The sequence below is a fragment of the Haliotis rubra genome, unplaced genomic scaffold, assembly GCF_003918875.1.
Source record: "Haliotis rubra isolate DU_JTF1 unplaced genomic scaffold, ASM391887v1 Scf74, whole genome shotgun sequence".
Lineage (NCBI taxonomy): Eukaryota > Metazoa > Mollusca > Gastropoda > Lepetellida > Haliotidae > Haliotis > Haliotis rubra.
In genome coordinates this window covers 2,181,094-2,203,697 of record NW_025767457.1, presented here as the reverse complement: position 1 = coordinate 2,203,697, position 22,604 = coordinate 2,181,094, and the positions used below count along the sequence as shown (strand labels likewise).

General features: G+C 40.9%; 3 protein-coding genes across 5 annotated transcripts in view; 1 reads left to right on the top strand and 2 right to left on the bottom strand.

Annotated features, from left to right (window-relative positions):
- Window positions 1-2,341, bottom strand: part of LOC124259857 (helicase with zinc finger domain 2-like) — a 68,796-nt gene extending 66,455 nt beyond the window's left edge. Inside the window, 2 exon segments of the mRNA XM_046694073.1 lie at window positions 328-442; window positions 2,240-2,341. Coding sequence (XP_046550029.1) covers window positions 328-425 — 98 coding nt within the window. The 5' untranslated portion in view covers window positions 426-442; window positions 2,240-2,341.
- A 1,959-nt stretch (window positions 2,342-4,300) lies between these two features.
- Window positions 4,301-6,285, top strand: LOC124259886. Its single transcript, XM_046694107.1, has 4 exons — window positions 4,301-4,402; window positions 4,630-4,744; window positions 5,155-5,200; window positions 5,491-6,285. Exons 2-4 carry the CDS (start codon window positions 4,630-4,632, stop codon window positions 6,119-6,121), a joined length of 792 nt encoding a protein of 263 aa, XP_046550063.1. The 5' UTR covers window positions 4,301-4,402; the 3' UTR covers window positions 6,122-6,285.
- Window positions 6,286-15,091: 8,806 nt separating this feature from the next.
- Window positions 15,092-21,417, bottom strand: LOC124259845. Of its 3 annotated transcripts, none has more exons than XM_046694059.1 (7): window positions 21,400-21,417; window positions 20,124-21,014; window positions 18,364-19,845; window positions 17,576-17,703; window positions 16,786-16,931; window positions 16,337-16,396; window positions 15,092-16,085 (listed from the first exon to the last, which is right to left on the bottom strand). In XM_046694059.1, the coding sequence occupies exons 1-7, from the start codon at window positions 21,403-21,405 to the stop codon at window positions 16,033-16,035; spliced, it is 2,766 nt and encodes a 921-aa protein (XP_046550015.1). In that variant the 5' UTR covers window positions 21,406-21,417; the 3' UTR covers window positions 15,092-16,032. The 3 variants fall into 3 exon arrangements, with proteins under 3 accessions (XP_046550015.1, XP_046550016.1, XP_046550017.1); XM_046694060.1 differs by having other exon boundaries at window positions 16,816-16,931; XM_046694061.1 differs by having other exon boundaries at window positions 18,430-19,845.
- Between the last annotated feature and the right edge of the window lie 1,187 nt (window positions 21,418-22,604).

Genomic DNA, 22,604 nt, shown 5'->3' with positions numbered 1-22,604 from the left:
TGGGTTTTACGTCGTGCTCCAGGCAAAGACCAACAGGTACCATATTATATTTTTGGGTATGACACAACCAGGGAACGAACCCGCAACCTTCCGCTCTCCGGGCAGACACTCTAACAGCGACACCACGGAGATGGTAAAGATAAATTGAGATATAACTATTATAACCTTGTCTTGACCTTAGTATTAACTGGTGCCTGATTCGTTTGCACAGTGTTATGATTGTGTCACGTTTTGTGGTTGGGTTTACGATTACAATCGTTTCCTGAGCTCCAATTATCGATCTACATGTTGTGAACGACAACTGAATGAATGATTAGGGAACTTTACCTTAGGTCCTCCCAAAATGGCTGAATTCTTGCCTTCCTTTGATCTCTGGCCGTACTTTCATCTGGTGGCTTCCCACCATTAGACCACGAGGGGTCCATGGCTGCCCCCTTGCTTGCTGCAAAAATATAAAATATATTGAGGGTTGATCCATCTATTTTCAAAACTCAGTAATATGAACAGAATGTAAATAACACATGAACATCAAGGGGTCCTTGACATAAATTAATGGTAAAGGATTCAGTAGGGTTGCTAGATTTGTATAATACATAGTGGCAATAGTGTTCAGCAAACATCAAGAATGCTCATTGATTTTTAAAACAGTATAAACAGTATATACATTAAACAATGGAACAAATCACTGAATGTAATTTTAGTAGAATTGCATGGTATTACCTGTTACCAGTATATCGCAATACGCTTTTCAAACGATATGCATTGCAATATTTTGTCTGAGAACAGGTACATTGGGCAAAGAGCATATATGAAGTTTCTGTGATTATCTTTATGGTTTAAATTAAAATCTACCCATTTTCATTCGCGACAGATGTTTTCCTTCGTTATTCACTGACAAAATGGCATACTGTAATACTATTTATTGTATGAAAAATAAAACAGAATCCTTGACTATGCAACCTTATTTTGTGATTGCTGTTATCAGAACCATAATATATATGTTAAGAGACTTATAGTGTAGAAAATAGGATTGACATGCACAATTAGTGTCACTCACTGTCAAACACTGAAGTTCCCAATATATCACAACACGGGTTCATGAATCACAATATTATTATTATTATAATAGGATATTTATATAGCGCACATATCCACGCAACTAGTACATGCTCAAGGCGCAGGTTTTTCCCTCGATCATTGGATATCACTCTCAACAGCACATCATATTATCAATCTCAACTCCCTGGGGAGTATACAACTCTTGCAGCCACTAGGCGCACCAAGACTTTCGCATCCTTGTGAGGTACCCACTGTGACAACACTGAAACAGTCTGCACACAAAGTTGACTCCAAGGTTTTTACACTCGGTCACAGGTGGGTTCGATCCCGGGACCTCAAGCTCGCTGGATCACTTGCCTGGTGCCTTAGACAGCTCGCCCACCATGCCCCATATATATATTGCAATACAATTCATTTGCCAATACACAGCCCAAATCTTTAGGCTTATTGTTACGACATCATGTCATTGTCTGAATGCAGCATCTAACCACAATGGAATTTTATATCATGCACTTTCAGCATGTGATGGTCATGCACACTGTAGTCAAATAGTGTTCATCTAATGGGGAACTAAAAATCACAAACAACTGTGCTTAGCAAACACTTAAAAAAGCCTCAGACAGTACATCAAGGAACAAAATTGTGGGTACAACAGAAGTAAGGAAGTCAATATCTTGACATACACGGATGAATAAGTGTACTTTTTTTACTGTGGGACGAGTACCATCAAATGTTGCAATGAGACCTAACTTAACGCCTAGATAAAATCGCCACATGAAAATGACTATGACAACAGACTAAAAACGATAAATAATTGAACACTTCGATATTCTGTGAGCTGTCTGATGCTTCCATATGATAATTCTGGAATTCCCCACATGCAACAGCAGTTGAAAGATCGATTGTCTATTCTATTCTCAAATATGACAGCGAATGAGATTATGAACATAAAACTTCTAATCAAATATACACTCGGACGCAAGATGTGCTACTTTGTTCAACAATAACTGGAAAACTGGTTCAAAGGGAACAGGGTTGTTCAACAGGCACATGGCGGTAACACAAACTAGGTCTAATGTCGTAATGAACTGTAGCTGGGTTTTACCCAAAACTGGCGATTTAAGCGAGTATGACAACTGTTGAGTATGTCCTTTTCCGTGACCGAAACTTCAAAATTTACCTTATTCAGCCAAGCTGGCGGAAATTTATGAAATGATCAAGTTGAAAAGATTAATCGTCGGCACGCAAACATTCGCTGCCGCTTCCAAGAAGAGACATTTCGGGTGAGTGTAAAAGTATGGATCTCGGTGGAGCCAGCCAGCAGCTGAAGTACATTCACTTGAAATAAATGTATAGTTTTGCATAAGGATATCGTAAATACTGAAAACTAAAATACTTCTAAACTAACATGCTTTAAACAAAGTTTGCTTAATTCAAATGCAATATTGATGTATAACATAAATCGTTGTTCGTTTCTGAACATACGGCAAAGCAAGACCGGAACAGGTACTATGACGCAATATTTGACTGAGCTTTTCCATATTGTAACGCAAACGCAAAATTGCACAATCTCGACAGCTGGCGGCTTTGTGGCCCATACACGATGTTTTCAACCTCAAACCTTTAAACCCAAGGGAGGGATTATAGATCAAGCATAAAGGGTTACGATGATAAACTTTGAAATTCGGCATGTTTTCTACATACCATTCAACAAAATTTGAATTTTTAAAACTACGCTCCTAATATGTTACCCGTGAAAATCCGGGTTAGATTTGCCATCACCAACCCGTGCTTGTCGTAAGTGGCGACTAACGGGATCGGGTGGGCAGGCTCGATGACTTGGTTGACACATGTTGCCGTATCCCAATTTGCGTAGATCGATGCTCATGATGTCAATCACTGGAATATCTGGTCCAGGCTATTTTTTGCAAGCCGCCTTCATACCGATCACATTTACAAAAATCATCGCCAACAGCGACTTTATTTTCTTCGCCGCTTAAGAAACATTATATTGACAAAACCACAATGGCCGTTTTTAAAAAATATCAAACCTTTATTCAAAGTGTGTTGACCTACAATTTTCTATGTTGGTATGTGGGTCTGTCTGCTCGCAACAAAAACAAACTTTTCAAAATTGTTAATACTGCCGAAAATTGCAGCAGTGTCTTTCGAGTATATTCCATTCATCTATGAGCGCCAGATTGTCAAAAAGGCAACTAAAATTAGAATAGATAGTTCCCATATTTTATCTCACCATTTTGAACTTCTTCCTTTTGGACGCCGCTTTCGATTACCTTCCCTCAAAGCAAACAGAGCTCGACAGTCTTTCATACCATCCAGTATTCGTGAATGCAACAAATGTTTTGAATGATGATCATGTAATAACTACTAGAATTATTCAGCCTCTTTACCTGTGTGGTTAATTGTATTAAATCATGTCAGTGTTTATTGTGTGTATGTGTGTAACCAGCAATGCTGCATTCATTTTGTGCATGTAATTCTTGTGCATTTTTTGTGAATTGTGTATATATTCATTCCGAGACCGCTTTGATACAAAAAAGAATTTAATAAAGTTATATCTGATCTTATCTCACCTTATGTATTATGTCTGTAATATTGCTGAGTGCAACAACAAACAAACAAAATAATAAATGTTACGACTTAGCTTTAAATTTATAAACACGTGCATTATCAATCGTGGGAATCATGGCGCATTCTACAGGCATGAGCTGCAGAAGTTCAGTTCTAACCCGAGTCTTTAACATGCCCAACTTGGTAGAGTTCCGCCCGTAACCCCGCTTGAAATGTATTCTATATATTACGATTATTTCAAGGGGTTAGGGTTTAGGTTTAGCATTATGTTAGGTTTAGGGCTAGGGTTAGGGTTAGGATAGGCTTTCTATAAAACCCGTCTCTTCTTACTATAAATCTCAGACATAGCATAGATCTAATGAAAAACGGGGGTTACTGGCTGAAATCTTTCCCCGCACTTCGAGAACTAAAATATTATAATAATTATTCAGAATGAGGCATGAGCTGCTGAAGTCCAGTTCTAACCCGGGTCTTCACGGGTCGTTTAACTATGGTGAAAATTCCGAACTTCTGGAACTAAAACATTATATTCAAAATGAGTTGTCCATGGTCAGCAAACAGTGTGTGTGACGTCACAATGGCAATGACGTCATAGGATGGTTCCATGACGACGTTCTAGTCCAAGTTCTCAGTTCTAAGCGCATTGTCTTTGTGCTCAGACGTGCATTTGCTGCCTGTCATACACATCAGACTATTACTGCCGAGGATTGCTGATATTTAATACCTGTGACCTTCATCTGCTGCAAACGAGGTAAGCAAGTCTTTTGAAAACAATAAATGTGTATTTTATCTTACATTTCCTAAATAAAAGCACTTCATTAAACACATCTTGACCTCGTTCGTCGGCTGAGGCATTTCTCGATAGTGGTAAAAACCGAATTTCATATAAAACGTGCCGATATCAATTAGAAATGTATACGGTATTTCTTCAAATTTCGAAGTTCAAAAAGAATATGTATATGTTTTTCTATCAAACAGATGGCTTTGTGCATGGAAGGTCGATTGAAGCAACGAAAACCTCTCTCTCCCATTCTCGAGGCGGCTTCTATCTTGTCTAGCCCAAGATCAAAGGAACAAAACAATGATATACTCGGTAGGTCATCGTTCTATTGGATTTCAAGTCTTTTATTGGTGATTTATTACGAGGGTCAACACGAACATATAAATTGGGAAGGTTTTTGTTAGTCACATAGGTTTACAAAACTATTGTTTGAAGTGGATGCAGAATATTTGTCAACACGCTAAACATCTGAAGAGTGAGTGAGTTTTTACGCCGCGTTTTAGCAATATTCCAGCATTATCACGACAGGGTATATCAGAACTAGGCTTCACACATTGTGCCCATGTGGGGAATCGAACCCGGGTCTTCTGCGTGACGAGCGAACACTTTAACCACTAGGCTACCCCTCCGCCCTAAACATCTCAACAGAATTGCTGTGTTCAAGCCACTGATCATGTCCTGATGTGGAACTTGTTTAACGCTGTTCGTGCTTTTGTTTTCAGCCCAATACATGGACTTAAAAGCTCAAGTTGGAGATATGGAAGAGAGGTAAGCAGAAGCTGAGCGACTAGACCTCTCTTCTCTTTTCCGGTGGCAAAATACCCCAAAAGAGACACAGAAATATACTTTCAGTACTATAGGCTGTCTCGGATAAGAAAATGGTAACTGACCATACATTTTGACAATTAACTGCGCTGTGGGGAGATATTACAAACATAAGTATAAAACTACATATTTAACCATTTGAGAGGCGTTTTGCAATTGAGAATAGTTGTTATCATTGCTTTTACATAATGAAAATACATCTGTTTTGAAGCAATCAATGTCTCTTTCCCCAGCCTTCTTGACCATCTTCTCCAAGAAAACGAGAACCTGCGCCAGGTGAATGAGCAACAGAGCCGCGAACTTCGACATGAACACGAACTGAGACTTAAAGCTGAAAAAGAGAGGGCCGAGTTCAGAGTAGAATATCTAAATTTCAAGCTCAGTTTGACTATGGAGCATGCCGAACTGCAGGAACTGAAACAGACGCTAGAGGAGCTCACAAGTAGCTGGGAGAAGGAGAAACATGAGGAAGCTGAGCAGAAAGAGAAGCTGGAGGAAGAGCTGAAGCAGCTGAAATCCATCCATCAACTTGCAACCCTCCAGCACCAGGCTCTGCCTCTGACCTGCCAAACTCCAGGCAAATCACAGGCCAGTCTCCCAGTCGTAGCTCCTCCAGCCCACCCGAAGAAGGCACATAGACCCTACACTGGAAAGGCCAAAAGCAGAGTTCATTGCAAGATCCAGCCTGCCCAGAACAACAGGAGCACCCCTTCTGCTTGTGGGGACGGTATGAAGAAGACCACGGATGAAAGCAAGGCCAAGGTCACACCTGGGGAAGAACTCAGAACGAAGGACATTAAGAGTGGTCCAAATCTCTCCAAACAGTCACACAGACACTTAAGAAGAGTTCGTCAGATGCATTAAGACATTTAGAGGATGTTGTGTTGTTGTTGTTGAAGAATATTTGCATTGAGTGTGTACATACAAATTCCAATTTTTGTTTGATGACCAGAATCTCTTTATGAGATGGACACTAAATATTTCTGAAGCAAAATTTGGGTCGTCATTAAACTTTGTTCCTGATCAAATATTGTTGTTTGTCTTTGGGAACTGCCGTTAAGATTGTGTATGTAATGATTTTACATGGACGGACTCATCATAATTTCACCGCTGTCTACTGATCATGTAGTGGTACTGCTGAAGTGAGTCTACTGATCATGTAGTGGTACTGGTGAAGTGAGTCTACAGATCATGTAGTGGTACTGCTGAAGTGAGTCTACTGATCATGTAGTGGTACTGGTGAAGTGAGTCTACAGATCATGTAGTGGTACTGGTGAAGTGAGTCTACTGATCATGTAGTGGTACTGCTGAAGTGAGTCTACTGATCATGTAGTGGTACTGCTGAAGTGAGTCTACTGATCATGTAGTGGTACTGGTGAAGTGAGTCTACTGATCATGTAGTGGTACTGGTGAAGTGAGTCTACTGATCATGTAGTGGTACTACTGATCTGAAGTGAGTCTACAGACCAGTGTGAAGTGAGTCTACTGATCATGTAGTGGTACTGGTGAAGTGAGTCTACTGATCATGTAGTGGTACTGCTGAAGTGAGTCCACTGATCATGTAGTGGTACTGCTGAAGTGAGTCTACTGGTGAAGTGAGTCATGATATGTGTGGTACTGCTGAAGTGAAGTGTCTACATGATCATGTAGTGTAGTGGTACTGTCTACTGATCATGTAGTGGTGAAGTGAGTCTACTGATCATGTAGTGGTACTGCTGCTGAAGTGAGTCTACAGATCATGATCATGTAGTGGTACTGCTGAAGTGAGTCTACTGATCATGTAGTGGTACTGCTGAAGTGAGTCTACAGATCATGTAGTGGTACTGCTGAAGTGAGTCCACTGATCATGTAGTGGTACTGCTGAAGTGAGTCTACTGATCATGTAGTGGTACTGCTGAAGTGAGTCTACTGATCATGTAGTGGTACTGCTGAAGTGAGTCTACAGATCATGTAGTGGTACTGCTGAAGTGAGTCTACAGATCATGTAGTGGTACTGCTGAAGTGAGTCCACTGATCATGTAGTGGTACTGCTGAAGTGAGTCTACTGATCATGTAGTGGTACTGCTGAAGTGAGTCTACTGGTGAAGTGATCATGTAGTGGTACTGTAGTGGTACTGAAGTGAGTCTACTGATCATGTAGTGGTACTGCTGAAGTGAGTCTACTGATCATGTAGTGGTACTGCTGAAGTGAGTCTACTGATCATGTAGTGGTACTGGTGAAGTGAGTCTACTGATCATGTAGTGGTACTGGTGAAGTGAGTCTACAGATCATGTAGTGGTACTGGTGAAGTGAGTCTACAGATCATGTAGTGGTACTGGTGAAGTGAGTCTACTGATCGTAGTGATCATGTAGTGGTACTGGTGAAGTGAGTCTACTGATCATGTAGTGGTACTGAGTGAAGGTACTGATCATGTAGTGAGTCTACTGGTGGTACTGGTGAAGTGAGTCTACTGATCATGTAGTGGTACTGCTGAAGTGAGTCTACAGATCATGTAGTGGTAGTCTGATGATCATGATCATGTAGTGGTACTGGTGAAGTGAGTCTACTGATCATGTAGTGGTACTGCTGAAGTGAGTCTACTGATCATGTAGTGGTACTGCTGAAGTGAGTCTACTGATCATGATAGTGGTACTGGTGAAGTGAGTCTACAGATCATGTGGTAGTGAAGTGAGTCTACTGATCATGTAGTGGTACTGCTGAAGTGAGTCTACAGACCATGTAGTGGTACTGGTAAAGTGAGTCTACAGACCATGTAGTGGTACTGGTGAAGTGAGTCTACAGATCATGTAGTGGTACTGGTGAAGTGAGTCTACAGATCATGTAGTGGTATGTAGTGGTACTGTAGTGGTACTGGTGAAGTGAGTCTACAGACCATGTAGTGGTACTGGTGAAGTGAGTCTACAGATCATGTAGTGGTACTGCTGAAGTGAGTCTACTGATCATGTAGTGGTCCTGCTGAAATGAGTCTACTGATCATGTAGTGGTCCTGCTGAAATGAGTCTACTGATAAAATGTAGTGGTACTGCTGAAGTCTACAGTGACAATTTATACCTGGTTTTGCAAGCCGACGTCATATATTATATCTGTAACATTGCTGAGTACAGCAACAAACAAATAATATAATGTTACTACTTTAATAGCTTTACATTTCCACACATAACGGATTGTGCATTATCAATTGCGGGAATATGGCCTTGCGCTGATTAAATGCCTTTCATCTTGCGCTAAAGAGATTCCATTCCTATTTATTGCGAATAATGAAAAGTAGTATATTTCATCTTATTTTATTTTATTTGTAACACAATATTTTCGGGTTAGACTTTCTTGGTAATGAACAAATTCTAGCACTTGTTTTCGTAGACACTTTCGGCATTCGGGACCGCTCTCATGCTAATCCTTCTCGAAATGAAAATACCGTTACAGTCAAATACGGCCATAAGGAGCTCAAAGGGATAACTAATTTAGTTCATTAGAACCGTAGTTATATGCAGTTCGGATTCAAAAACAGTTCGTTACATGCGTAGATTATTGTATGCGATCTTGTATGGAGATACAAAATTGAAACGTTTAAAGGCGCAATGTCACACATTTTTGACAATATTGTGGCCTATATTTTATAACAAATGGGGCATATGCACTCACTTTCGCTACCTAGTGATGCAATAAAAGACTCATCATCCCTTACGACTTGCTTGGAATAAATAATTGAAACTTCGAGGCAACAGCTTTCAAACAGAGAACACTTGCCATATATGGCATGTAAACAATTGCTCCGTGACTAAACGGAAGTCAGTTGTACTTTGCGCGGCTTTTATTCTAGTAATTTTACAGGAAATGCACGATACATGTTATAAAAAATTGAAGCATAGGAAATGTACTGGCCAGGAAATTCCTTTCTCGTCAGGTCAGGAACAATGTTTCAGCAATATTAGGGCTAGAATACTTTTGTCCAGAAACAAAAGAATGGCATCAAATCAGGCACGTTGTTTTGCACCCTTTGGTTTTTTGTTTGTTGTTTAACGTCACACTCAGCAATATTACATCTATATGACGGCGGTCTGTAAATAATTGAAGTCTGGTACAGACAATACGGTGATCAACATAATAAGCGTCGATCTACGCAATTGGGATACGATGACATGTGTCAAGAAAGTAAACGAGCCTGACCACCCGATCCCACCCTAATGACAAACAAGGGTTGCTGAAGACCAATTCTCACCCAGATCTTCACGCTCCGCATACTTTTGTTACTAGTGACGCTTGACGGAAACAAATCTCACTAGCATAATGTTTAGTGTATGGTTTCACATACTTGAATGAGAGTTGAATGAAACCATAGGCGGACCCAGAAATTGTCAAGGGGTGGGGGTGGGTTGCTCCACCATTGCAAAACATTAACTTCAATGTGGTCTTTAGTCATTTTCAAAGGAGGGGGGGTCGAATCCCTGACACCCCCCTGCTCTCTCTCTCTGTCTCTCTCTCTCTCTAGATCCGCCCACTGGAATCCGCATCTCTGTATTAAAACGTGAGAGTTGGGGAATCAGCTCGCTTGGCAATAGGTATGACCATACCAACCCACACACAACACAACACCTGAGTGAATGTGCTAGACAGCCACCCCCTGATTTGTGACTGTCATCCGTATTATAAACCTATGATAGCTGTCGCAGATAATTGCGTTTACAGATAAAACGTACGATAACGTTGTTATTGTGAACTTGAGATTATGTCATTTAGTTTGACCGAAGCATCGATGGCCTGTCGCGAGTATGCCACGAAGGTATATGTGGCACGGGATTTGACCATGGGATATCAACATACAATACCGATAAACGTGATGCACCTTGGTTCTATTAGCTTTAGAGATACTGGTCCCGGATTAAGTCCGATGCTCGTTATCAGTGTGACCCTTGGCAGGTTTAAGATTGACGAACGCGATCAGTAATACTTCCAGTTATCAATAACATACCGTTAAACTTTGGTCAATTTGTCATTCCTTGTCATCGGGTTCCATTAACACCAGCAACAAAGAGCTCAAAACCTCAATCATCAGCTACTCGGACTCAATGACGTCATCAACTGGGAACACATCCTCCCCTATGGCTTCACCAAGGGCCTATTCGATTATGCTAAACCGGTTTTGGTTTCTGGAAAACCATGCACTCGATTATGTCGAAACCTAAAACTGGGTTCTGAAACTTCGAAACCATCTCCGAGGCAGGTTTCGCAGTTTCGGTTTCGCGTTCCCTCACAACAAGCAGGGCGGAAACGATGTTCAGCTGATCTTGGTGGCAAAATAGAGCAGCAGTTTCTGTAACCAAAACAATGATAAAATTCAACTGAGAACTAGGAAAATATTATTTAAAACCCCAGTCTATTGAACATGACTATTTTATGTAACTTGTATACATATAATTGCTTGTTACAGTATAATTCTCCTATACCAACCGTTACGCAACATAACAACACATTTTACAGTGGGACACGCTGTACGCTGCACGGCCGAGATTTATTCATGAGACTGCAACATACATTCATCACATACATCTGATCACAATATCTTGCTGCTGCCCGCCACGTAAAACCAGAGGAAAACAACTCTCTTGGAGAAAATACTCTGGAACCGTGTTCCCTCAACGAATGCAAACAACAACTACCGGAGGGTTTACAGTATACATGTGATCTAGTATATATATCCTTCACCTTAAATACAGTACGCAAGTAACTAAAATAATATACTAAACAAGTATATTTTAAAGGTGCATCACTTAATCAGATCGCTAGGAACCCACAATAAGTACGTTGTACTGACAATAACATGCGTGTACATACAATATTAAAACACAACCTCTCTGTTTACTACAACATCTTTACAGTCCAAACAATATATACCAACTGCGCGTATGACACCTTACAATAGTATTATAACGGCTCTTCAGCCCACAGCAATATACATCATCGTATGACTGCACATACAGCAGCTTACATTAGTATTATAACGGCTCTTCAGCCCACAGCAATATACATCATCGTATGACTGCACATACAGCAGCTTACATTAGTATTATCACGGCTCTTCAGCCCACAGCAATATACATCATCGTATGACTGCACATACAGCAGCTTACATTAGTATTATAACGGCTCTTCAGCCCACAGCAATATACATCATCGTATGACTGCACATACAGCAGCTTATATTAGTATTATAACGGCTCTTCAGCCCACAGCAATATACATCATCGTATGACTGCACATACAGCAGCTTACATTAGTATTATAACGGCTCTTCAGCCCACAGCAATATACATCATCGTATGACTGCACATACAGCAGCTTATATTAGTATTATAACGGCTCTTCAGCCCACAGCAATATACATCATCGTATGACTGCACATACAGCAGCTTACATTAGTATTATAACGGCTCTTCAGCCCACAGCAATATACATCATCGTATGACTGCACATACAGCAGTTTACATTAGTATCGCACTGGCTATGTAACCTAGCAACAGCAACACACCTGGATTACAACAGATCTTAGTCCCACTGCCACAAACCTGAAACATACAACACAAATACTGAACACAAATATGTTTTGCATATAATATGACGTAATGGCCGTGCTTGCACTAGAGCGAGAATGAACAATTCAAATCTTAATACCCTTAAATACCCCTGTTTAGCGCCACCTACTGGCTCAGACTACTCAAAGCTCCACACCACTAGGAGAAAGTAATTTCCTTCTTATTCATCCTTCAGCCGAAAGAAATGACATTTACATATACGCAAATATTTACCTCCAAAAGCATCTCATCTCTTTATTATTTATTCATTCCCTGATAAAATGATAAAAATATATTACCTTCGGCAATGCTGTCATCCAATTCCTTCCACATATATATAGTAGCTGAGACATTTTTGGGTATCCATTTTGAAACCGGATGGTGAAACCATCCACTCGTTTATAAAACTAGAAACTAGTTTCACTTTGAAACCATGTATCCGAAACTAGACACTCGTTTATAACAGGAGAAACCAGTTTCAGAAACCAAAACCAGTTTCGCAATAATCGAACAGGCCCTAAATGAAAACACACCACCTATAAATAGCGTTAGAGGTTTCTTCATCTCACCCGCCTGTAATGAACTGTTCAATAAATATTTAATTTAAAAAGTCACGGGTTCGAATCCCCACATGGGTACATTGTGTGAAACCCATTTCTGGTGTCCCCCGCCTTGATGTTGCTGGAATATTGCTAAAAGCGGCGTAAAACCAAACTAAGTCAGTCAGTTTAAAAAGTCACTCTACCAGTTGTGTTCTCTGTCCATCATGTTGTTACGATAGCATCCTTACTATGTCGGGGAAGGTGGGGTAGCCTAGTGGTTAAAGCGTTCGCTCGTCACGACAAAGAGAAGTGTTCGATTCCTCATGTGAAGTCCATGTATGGTAAATGAGTTTAGATTTACGCCGCTTTAACCAATATGCCAGCAATATCAAGGTGGAGACACCAGAATGCAGTTGAAAATGGAACACTGATCAAACCGGCGTTAAACACACACTCACTCTCTCAAATGCTTCACGTGAGCCAATTTTTTGTGTCCCCCGCCGTGATATTGCTGAAATAATGCTAAAAGCGGCGTAAAACTAAACTCACTCACTCACTCAAATGGTTTACCCGATTTACCTTCTTATACGTGTCCTAATGTAAGAGGAGTGATTGTTGTTTATGCCACAAATGAGTAAAAACCTACCACATATCACGGATGGCAGTGGAGTAGCCTAGTGGTTTCGTAGTTACAATGTGTGAACTCATTTCGGGTGTCCCCGCCAATGATATTGCTGGAATTTTGCTAAAAGCGGCGTAAAACCATACTCACTCAAGTATCACGTTGGCCGGTCGAGTCTGGACAAGATAACCCAGTAGTTGATAGCTTGAGCAGTTACGCACAAAATGACACATACTGTCAAATGTGCTCTAAGACGGCTCTTTAATAAATATGGGATTGTTACGCTATATCTGTCCCAGAATCCCTACTTATAGGAAAAGAAGAATTTAAGCGCAACTCATATCCTAGCAAGCCTTCTACATGTATTTCGTCATCCCTTGCTTAGCCATTTCCCCATGTCAGAGTGACCTTTCAGCATGCCTAGTGGTGCATACAAGCCTGCTTTACATGACAATCAAGTCTGAAAGGTCAAGTGTCAGTGAACGATGAACTTCCAAAGTAGGGGACACTCGGAAATAAGTTACGATTTCCACCATTATAGGAGATGCTAATTTCTAGTCATCTTGTATGTTAATAATGAACGAATGGAGAACATATTACGACCCTTAGTGAAGCATGACAGCAAAAGTTGATTTGTTAGTTTGGTTGTTGCTTAACGCCACGCTCAGCAATATTCCAGCAATGTGGCAGCGGTCTGTAAATGATCGAGTCTGGCCAAGACAGTCCAGTGATCGACAGCATGAGCATCGATCTACGCAAATGGGACACGATGACATGTGTCAACCAAGCCTGCGTGCCTGACCACCGTCAGTCGCCTCTTAAGACAAGCAGGGTTACTGAAGACCAATTCTAACCCGGATCTCCACGGGTTAGATTTTATGACCGCCAGCGATCTTTAAGGTCGATGGGGGAAAGATGGGGGGTTTCAAACTGAACATGTTTTATCAGTAGTGCGTAATACCGCCAAACATTTGTCCACCCGACGATGACGAGACACACGTAGGAGACTCCCAACGGTCATTTGAAGGAGTTTCTTATTTATAACAGGGTTGGTAGGTCAGATGTTTTTGATCCACTAATGTTCTCAAAATAATGACCTTTCCCTGATTTCCCATATTTTGAAAGGCCCTACCCCATATTGAACATGTTTTCACGACCTTCCGTTAAACTTGAACTGCAGTTTACATTTAATGCCCGTCACATATGTGTAATATCTCATTACACTCCCATAGAGACCGTCCTAATTTTGGTGGCCATCCCCAGATTCCCTCTTATCCATTCCTCTTGTAATAAATGACCGGTCTCTAAACTAGTAGTTTATTTCGTCCTGGACTGTATTTTAGTTATGTCATCGAACCTACTTATATCTTCAACCTAATTATATCATCAAACTCGAACGAGTGAGTATGGTTTTACGCCGCTTTTAGCAATATTCCAGAGATATCACGGCGTGGGGCACCAGAAATACGCTTCACATATTGTACCCATGTGGGGAATCGAACCCGGGCCTTCGGTGTGACGAGCGAGCGCTTTAACCACTAGGCTACCCCACCGCCCCTCATCAAACACCCCTTGAAGTAACACATGGCGTAGAGGTCTATCACTTCGTGAGATCACGCGTGAGGTGCCTACAGACCGACAGATCAAGGACCATAGTGGGGAGAAAGTTTGGTTTGGTCTTACGTTCTGCGGATCCTGACACAGCCACGGGACGCAACTACTCACCATTGGACCTAGATGCCAGTGGCGGTTACATATATCCTACAGTCTGGCCGAAATATATGGATTAACAAATTACTTAATATAATTAAAGATTCATTAAATTTTCTGAATTATAGGCCCATGTAATTCAGTAAAACCCCATTAAATCTTTTATTGTATTCTATTTGATATTTCCCGGATTAACTATGATCCATGTATTCCTGTGATCCAATAGACGTTTTCAACTGTAATCGTTCGGAACATGTCATTTCTTAATTGACAGAGTTTCAGTATATGTACTGTGTCGTTTTCCCTCCCCGATTTCTTTTCCCAAGAAAAAGCTGCCCCTGTACTTGCCGAATGCAAGGAAAACACGCATGCTCTTTCAATATATCTCATATACAATCTCAATTTGGATTTTTCAATCAGGTGAACATTGAAGTGTAAAAATATGTCATTTAAGGGGCTGTTCATAATTTATGGCTAGGGGGTGTGATGATCATTTTCATGGAGAAGCAAGTACAATGTGAATGACCCCCCTTAAAAGTTATGTACAAAGTATGTGACCCCCCTGCATGTGATGTACAAAATCAATGACACCTCCCCCACCCAGTTCTAAATTCTGAACGGTCCCTAAGCAGCACAGACGTGCTCGTATTGCATTCTATAAAATATGCATTAATGTTTATTTACATATTTGACTGAGCCGCAGCGAGTGTATAAAATATCTGGTAAAATATCTAATAGAAGGAAATTAGATTCCTCCTTTTGTTTCTAAAAATAAATAAATAAAATATATATTTCTCACTAATTGTGAAAGTTGTTTCGTGAAATTTTAAAATTTAGATCACTTGGTAATAGTTTTAAAATTAATTCATGATTTAGAAGAAGTCGCTTTGCTTCGGGAAAATGTTAATTTAATGTGAAGAAAGATCAAACTGGCCTGTTTTTTTATGAGTGTCAAAGGTAAGAGTATATTGTTTATCAAACCAGGGCATCAATTCAACATACAACGGCGTGGAAACTTGAGATATGAACAATTCATTATTTCACGTCGTAATTAACATTCAAGACGATGGGAAACACAGCCCAAAATACGAACAACAACGAACCCGACAACAAAGTGCAGACATCGTATGCTTGAATGTGTTGTTGCATTTTAATCATAACATCTTTAATCACGTTCTTCGTCAAGCTCATCTCATCTTCCGAGTCGGACAGCTTGACACCGGGTGTCACATACAAGCAGGCGTGCCCTGCCTTCCACTGAAAGTCCGTAGTTGTGTACTGTACACATATCACTTGACACCGGGTGGCACACATGAACAAACGCGCCCTGCTATCGGGTGTCATCCTGCCGGTTTGGATCATCGACCGGGTGGAGGTATATCACTGTAATGAAGATTGAGTACAATTTATCGTACGTTGATTGGATGCATGTACTTCGTGAAATGTGTTCAGAATAGGGTCTAAACATATTTATCTGTGATATTGTAATCTTGGGAACCAATAAAAAGCCCAAGAACACCCCCACCCACCTACCCACAAACACACACAAAAAACCCCCAAAACAAAAAACAACAACCCAAGAACAAACCAAAAACCGACACCCCCCTAAAACAACAACTGTTATACTGGCTCACCAGGTTGGTTGTTGTTTGAGACTGGTTCTGCATATGCATATTCATGATCCTTATGGTAGTCTGAAACGAAACAACAGCCACTATTTAAATGGATTTGAAGGAGCCTGTAAAACAAATGGTTGTGCCCATGTCCGGAATCAAACCGGGTTCTTCAGTGTAACCAGCGAATGCTTTAACCACTAGCCTAACCCACCGCCCCAGTGGGAAAAGAAAGACTGTCGAGTGAGGGGACAGTCGAATAAGAAACTGGATCTTAACACATGTCCAATTATGGCATGTCACGGAATATGTTCTTGTGGGTGTATAAATCAGGTCGTATAGATGTTCATGGAGGATTGGTCCTAATCAAAGACATTTATCAGTCAATGTATTCATTCATTTCAAAACGTCTCTGACATCTTTGTTGCATCTCTTGGATGAAGCATAAGCTTATCCTTATTTAAACCTACCACTCGTTATATATTCCACTATTTCCTCACTTGTTTCAAGTTTTCTGTATTTCATACACATGATGATGACGGTCACAGTGAGAAGAAGGATGATCGCTGCCTCCACAGCAACTGCAGCTATGAAGTCGTCACGGATGGGGCTGTCGCTGAAACAACGAAAGGAAGTACAGGCAACAAACTCTGCGATAGTTGTCTTCCAAATGTGCTCATGCTGCACCAAGCTGGTGACTTAGACAGGTATAGTTTAGTACAATGATGGTTGCAATGACGAACAATCATTTAGTTGTGCAATCAGCGACGTTGTTTCAAAAGTGATCATTCGAGGTTAATTTCTATGTCATATCTTCCCCACGGACGTTCGTAGGAAGATATGACAAGTAACAACACAAGTCTAGAGGAGGAAGAGCATTATGATGACGAACTGGAAAAAGAGACGGAGTCTTTGAATTACATTTAGATGTTATACAAGTATAAGGGTTCTACACATGCTATGGATGTCAACTAAGGTCAGTTGTTTAATGCCGCACTCGGCAATATTCCAGCTATATGGCGGCGTCCTGTAAATAAGCGAGTTTGGACCTGACAATCCAGTGATCAACAACAAGAGTAATGATCTACGCAATTGGGATACGATGACATGTGTGAACCAATTCAGCTAGCCTGACCACCCGATCACGTTGGTCGCCTTTTATGACAAACATGGGTTGCTGAAGACCATTTCTAACCTGAATCTTCACGCGTGTCAACTTATTTGTTGTTCTTTGCGGTGTAATGGACACCACAGACTTACGTAGTTTCCTGTTCTTCATACACACATCTGTCGCACTCATACTGACTGGGGCACTCGGAACTGTACGTCACTTTGGGTTCCAGAACATCCATATTGAATGCTAGTGAGTCGCCAGTAGCTCTGCCCACCTGTGAGTGATCGTTTAAAAGGGGATCTTTAGCCACATCTTTAGTGAGTAAGTGAGTTGGCTTTTACGCCGCTTTTAGCAATATTCTAGCAATATCACGGCGGGGACACCAGAAATGGGCTTCACCAGAAATGCACCCATGTGGGGAATGGAACCCTGACCTTCTGCGAGACAAGCCCCTTTCAACGCTTTAACCACTGGCGGGGACACCGAGAAATACCCCATCGCCCCTTTTCACATCTTGAAACATAGATAACACAAAAACATTGTAACAAGCATTACTGAATTTACTCTAGGGGGTTGATGTCAAGCAGTCAGGGTTTGGCAGAATCATGGTAAATATGACTGACGCCGCTTAAATTCCAGCAATATTCCAGCAATATCACGGCGTGGACATCAGAAATAGTCTTCACACATTGTACCCCTGTGGGGAATCGAACATCGGCGATTGACGAGTCTACTTCGCCGTCCCGACTCAAAGATAAATCCAGGAGCAAGCCATACGTGTTGAAGTGGTAATTCTTTGTCAAGCATATTTCACAACTCTCTATTTGACTGAAATGTCAATTATAGATTGTGACAGTTAAAACACAATAGCACAATTAGAATGAATTCCATATAATCAATTTCGCTTTCTGGATTATATAAAATGAAAATTCACTTCTTTGTATTCCAGGTCATTGGATCCGATGGCTCCTACTATCTGATAGATAACAAAGCCACTTGCGCCATTCCCATCCTCATCAAATACACGATGTTGTTTGCCGTCCCTGAAGACGTCCAGCTCAACATCTTTGGTGTAGCGGATCAGCTCAGTGGTTGAGTATTCTCGACACTTTGTGGCAGCCCCCCAACATACATTTAGAAGGCTGCTTCTGAAACCTCGAACCAAGGCATACAGGGCAGTGGTAGCGAATGGGACCCACGTGTCAATCTGATGGTGACTCGAGAGTAGTGAGGCAGTACATTCCTGTCTGTCCTTTTTCAGAAAACTGTCTGGGAAGTAACAGTTGGCACTTTTCTCCAAAAACGGTCTGAGCCATGGGTTTTCATCAGAAGAACTGCTGATGTTGCGAAAATACTGCTCAAAGTTTGGGTCAACTGGGAGATCCTGAGCCATGGTGAAGCTTCCTTTGAGGTTGTAGTTGCCTTTAATGACGTTGGTCCGTCTTGCCCAGCCCTCTCCAGATCCAAAGAAAATAAATTCTCCCAGTTCAATCTCTTCACTGAGAGCTTTCATCAGAGCTGGTGTAGTGTGTGATCGAGAGAATACAATCACCATTTTGGCTGCCCTAAACTGTCTCAGTTTATACACGATGCCCACATATTCTTTTGGATCAATGTCTTCTTCTACTGGTACGCTTTGGGCAACACAAACCCCTGCCTTCTTGGCCCCTTCGAGGACAGAATCCCGACCAGACTGGCCATATGCCTCATCAGTGTACAAAACTTGGATGTAGCTGGCTCCGACCTTCTTGGCTACTTTCATCATTGGTTGCACTTGGTCATCAAGTGAGGATGCTGTTCTCATGAAAGTTGGGTATGTTTTCCTGTCTTTCAACTTGGAGCTAGTGGATGCATAGGCTATAAATAATTGGTCCAGCTGTTCCATTGTAGATGCCAGTGGAATGCTGATGGAACTTGCTAATGGCCCTATATAGCCAATTACCTTGTCAGTAATCGCTGAACTAAAGACCCCTCCCCCAAGATCAAGTTCCCCTCTATGCAACTTGACAATTTTATCACGAATTATCAAAGGGTTATTGCAAGTGTCCAACACAACCAACCCTATGGATGTGTTTCCAGTAACAGATGCAAATTCTCCAGTTTCGCTGTTCACATCTTTTACAGCAAATACAAGTGCCTCTGCAATGTCTACGCCTGTAGCTGGTCGTAGGGGACCACACTTAAAGACGTTTTGGGAGTCTCCACTACCGGTTTGTTTGTTGTGAATGGGAACAAGAGCAACAACATAATGGTCGCCTTTAATGTGTATGATCTCCTCTGAGGGTTCTTTAACACATTCTGAACAGATGTGACCCTTCTGACAATTACCAGGAACCGGGCCACCTGTATTGCCTGATTTGTCAGAGGACTGGATTTGATCAAAGGACAAATGTAGGGATCCATTATAAGAGCCAACCTGAAATACAAAAAGAAATTATTTTTTTCTCCGACATTTTTTGAATGTATTTATCCACATGAATTTCAGGAAGACGTATGTTTTGTAACCCAACTTAAGATAACAACTTCAGAACAAAATGAAGGATTTAGTCAGAAAACAAGATTTAATATTCTATTCATTATATATTTTTGTTCAATTTGAAACCTTATGCTAATACAGTTTTATGACATTAGTATAGCAATAAACTGTCAGCCATATAATGAGAATTATTATTCTGTTCATCAATAATGACCTACCTTATGAAAGTTAAATTCTGTATCATTCCTCTTGTAGTTATAAACTTCGTACAAGCTCTTCTCAGCCTGCAGGTGTATCTCGCCTTTGATGAAGGAAATGTTTCCTGTCCATGGGAATAAACTAGTCATCAGATCTGAGGGTTCCAATCTGAGCTTTTCGATTTCTGCAATTAATGTTTCCTGTGATACGTCTCTCATGGCATTGCATAGTGTATTCCCTGCACCACATGTCCGACTGATGACGTTCTTTAAGGCCTGTGCCACCACACCAGTGGCCAGAACTGCATAGGAAATGAAGAGAGGTTGTTGTGTGATTTTGTAGCTCTTGGACGAGTCACTCCAACACTTGGTAATGTCGGTTCCTGGAAGTAGATCACAACCAGTCAAAGACTGGAAGTAAAGGGATAACCAACGATTTGTCTGTGCTTCTTCGCGGAATGTTGTTGCATTTTCAAACAGAAAGTTCCAGTAAGAGGTAAATTCAGATATTGGTTCATACACAGGTGTAGGTACAAGAAGTCCCTTTGCTCTATCAAACACATCATTCTGTCCGTTCTGTAGATAGGATGGTTCCAGCGCTACCGCCTCAGACACAATCAACTGGAACTGTTCCATGTATAGATGCTCATCAAAGTACTCTAACACTCGAGTCACAGTTCGTCCTCTCCCGAAGAACACCATTCCCGAAACTGGGCTTGACTTAATGTCTAGCTTTTCTCGCAGTGAAGCAATACTGATTGTAGTGGTGATCATTTCAAACAGTGGAATGCAGATTTCCCGACGTTCAGACTCCTCTTTCAAAGCTGTTGCACCTTCAATGCTATAGGACTCATTCTCGTAGCCAATGGCAACGTAATTCCATTTCAACTGTTGAATGAGCTGCAGCATGACCTGGAATGAAAACATGTAATTTTGAGAAAAAATGTATATGCAAACATGTCGTCAAAATAATTCTAATGTGCATATGTTTATATCCCAATCTACTCCTCTGACTACTGTTTTGCTAGTGTCACTTCATAGTCTTTAAATCTACCTTCTGTCACCGACAGTCAAATACCAATTTCTTATTTAACACTAACACTCGCTATACATTCGTCTGGTTCCTTGTTTTCCAGATGAAGACGTGAAACTCTTCTGTGACCTTGACATTCGATAGGACCTGACATTCTCAAACATTTTGTGTCATTCCCATACATATAAATTGGGAATGAGAGTTTTGGAATTCACTGCATCAATTTTGTTTCCTTTTGAAAGAGATATAAGAACATGAACCAACCTCCATAAACTTTAAGAGCTCACATGAAGATCTCACTGATTCATCTGTTGAAGGAACAACACAAAGTCATGAAACGTCGTTAGATTTTACAAACGAACGTCCCGTCTTCGTGTTCTTCCAATGTGTAATTTCTATTTAAAGAACTCAAATATTTAACTGGATAGGTTTGGCTGGTGAATTCATCGACCCATGAAATGCAATTTTTATCTTAAAAAAAAACAAGGCCAGTATATCATACATAATGGCGTTATGTGTTAGAAGAGTGCCCCATCTGACCTCCACCTGTCTGATTATCAGAGAAACATTCATATACTTTTCATCTCATCTCTGGCGGTGAAGTTTTATGTTTAATAATCTGGAGCAGCATTGAATGGGCCAACAGATATATGTGGGGAATCGAACCCGGGCCTTCGGTGTGACGAGCGAGCGCTTTAACCACTAGGCTACCCCACCGCCCCTCATCAAACACCCCTTGAAGTAACACATGGCGTAGAGGTCTATCACTTCGTGAGATCACGCGTGAGGTGCCTACAGACCGACAGATCAAGGACCATAGTGGGGAGAAAGTTTGGTTTGGTCTTACGTTCTGCGGATCCTGACACAGCCACGGGACGCAACTACTTACCATTGGACCTAGATGCCAGTGGCGGTTACATATATCCTACAGTCTGGCCGAAATATATGGATTAACAAATTACTTAATATAATTAAAGATTCATTAAATTTTCTGAATTATAGGCCCATGTAATCCAGTAAAACCCCATTAAATCTTTTATTGTATTCTATTTGATATTTCCCGGATTAACTATGATCCATGTATTCCTGTGATCCAATAGACGTTTTCAACTGTAATCGTTCGGAATATGTCACTTCTTAATTGACAGAGTTTCAGTATATGTACTGTGTCGTTTTCCCTCCCCGATTTCTTTTCCCAAGAAAAAGCTGCCCCTGTACTTGCCGAATGCAAGGAAAACACGCATGCTCTTTCAATATATCTCATATACAATCTCAATTTGGATTTTTCAATCAGGTGAACATTGAAGTGTAAAAATATGTCATTTAAGGGGCTGTTCATAATTTATGGCTAGGGGGTGTGATGATCATTTTCATGGAGAAGCAAGTACAATGTGAATGACCCCCCTTAAAAGTTATGTACAAAGTATGTGACCCCCCTGCATGTGATGTACAAAATCAATGACACCTCC

Excerpts from the sequence above, each read along its gene's own strand:
- LOC124259845 (XM_046694059.1), bottom strand. Across the intron at positions 19,846-20,123 it reads CAGAATTTAACTTTCATAAG|GTTGGCTCTTATAATGGATC; the intron begins GTAGGTCATTAT and ends TTTGTATTTCAG. Across the intron at positions 16,397-16,785 it reads AGTGGAATATATAACGAGTG|ACTACCATAAGGATCATGAA; the intron begins GTAGGTTTAAAT and ends GTTTCGTTTCAG.
- LOC124259886 (XM_046694107.1), top strand. The coding sequence starts at position 4,630 with ATGGCTTTGTGCATGGAAGGTCGATTGAAGCAACGAAAACCTCTCTCT. Across the intron at positions 4,745-5,154 it reads ACAAAACAATGATATACTCG|CCCAATACATGGACTTAAAA; the intron begins GTAGGTCATCGT and ends TTTTGTTTTCAG. Across the intron at positions 5,201-5,490 it reads GTTGGAGATATGGAAGAGAG|CCTTCTTGACCATCTTCTCC; the intron begins GTAAGCAGAAGC and ends CTCTTTCCCCAG.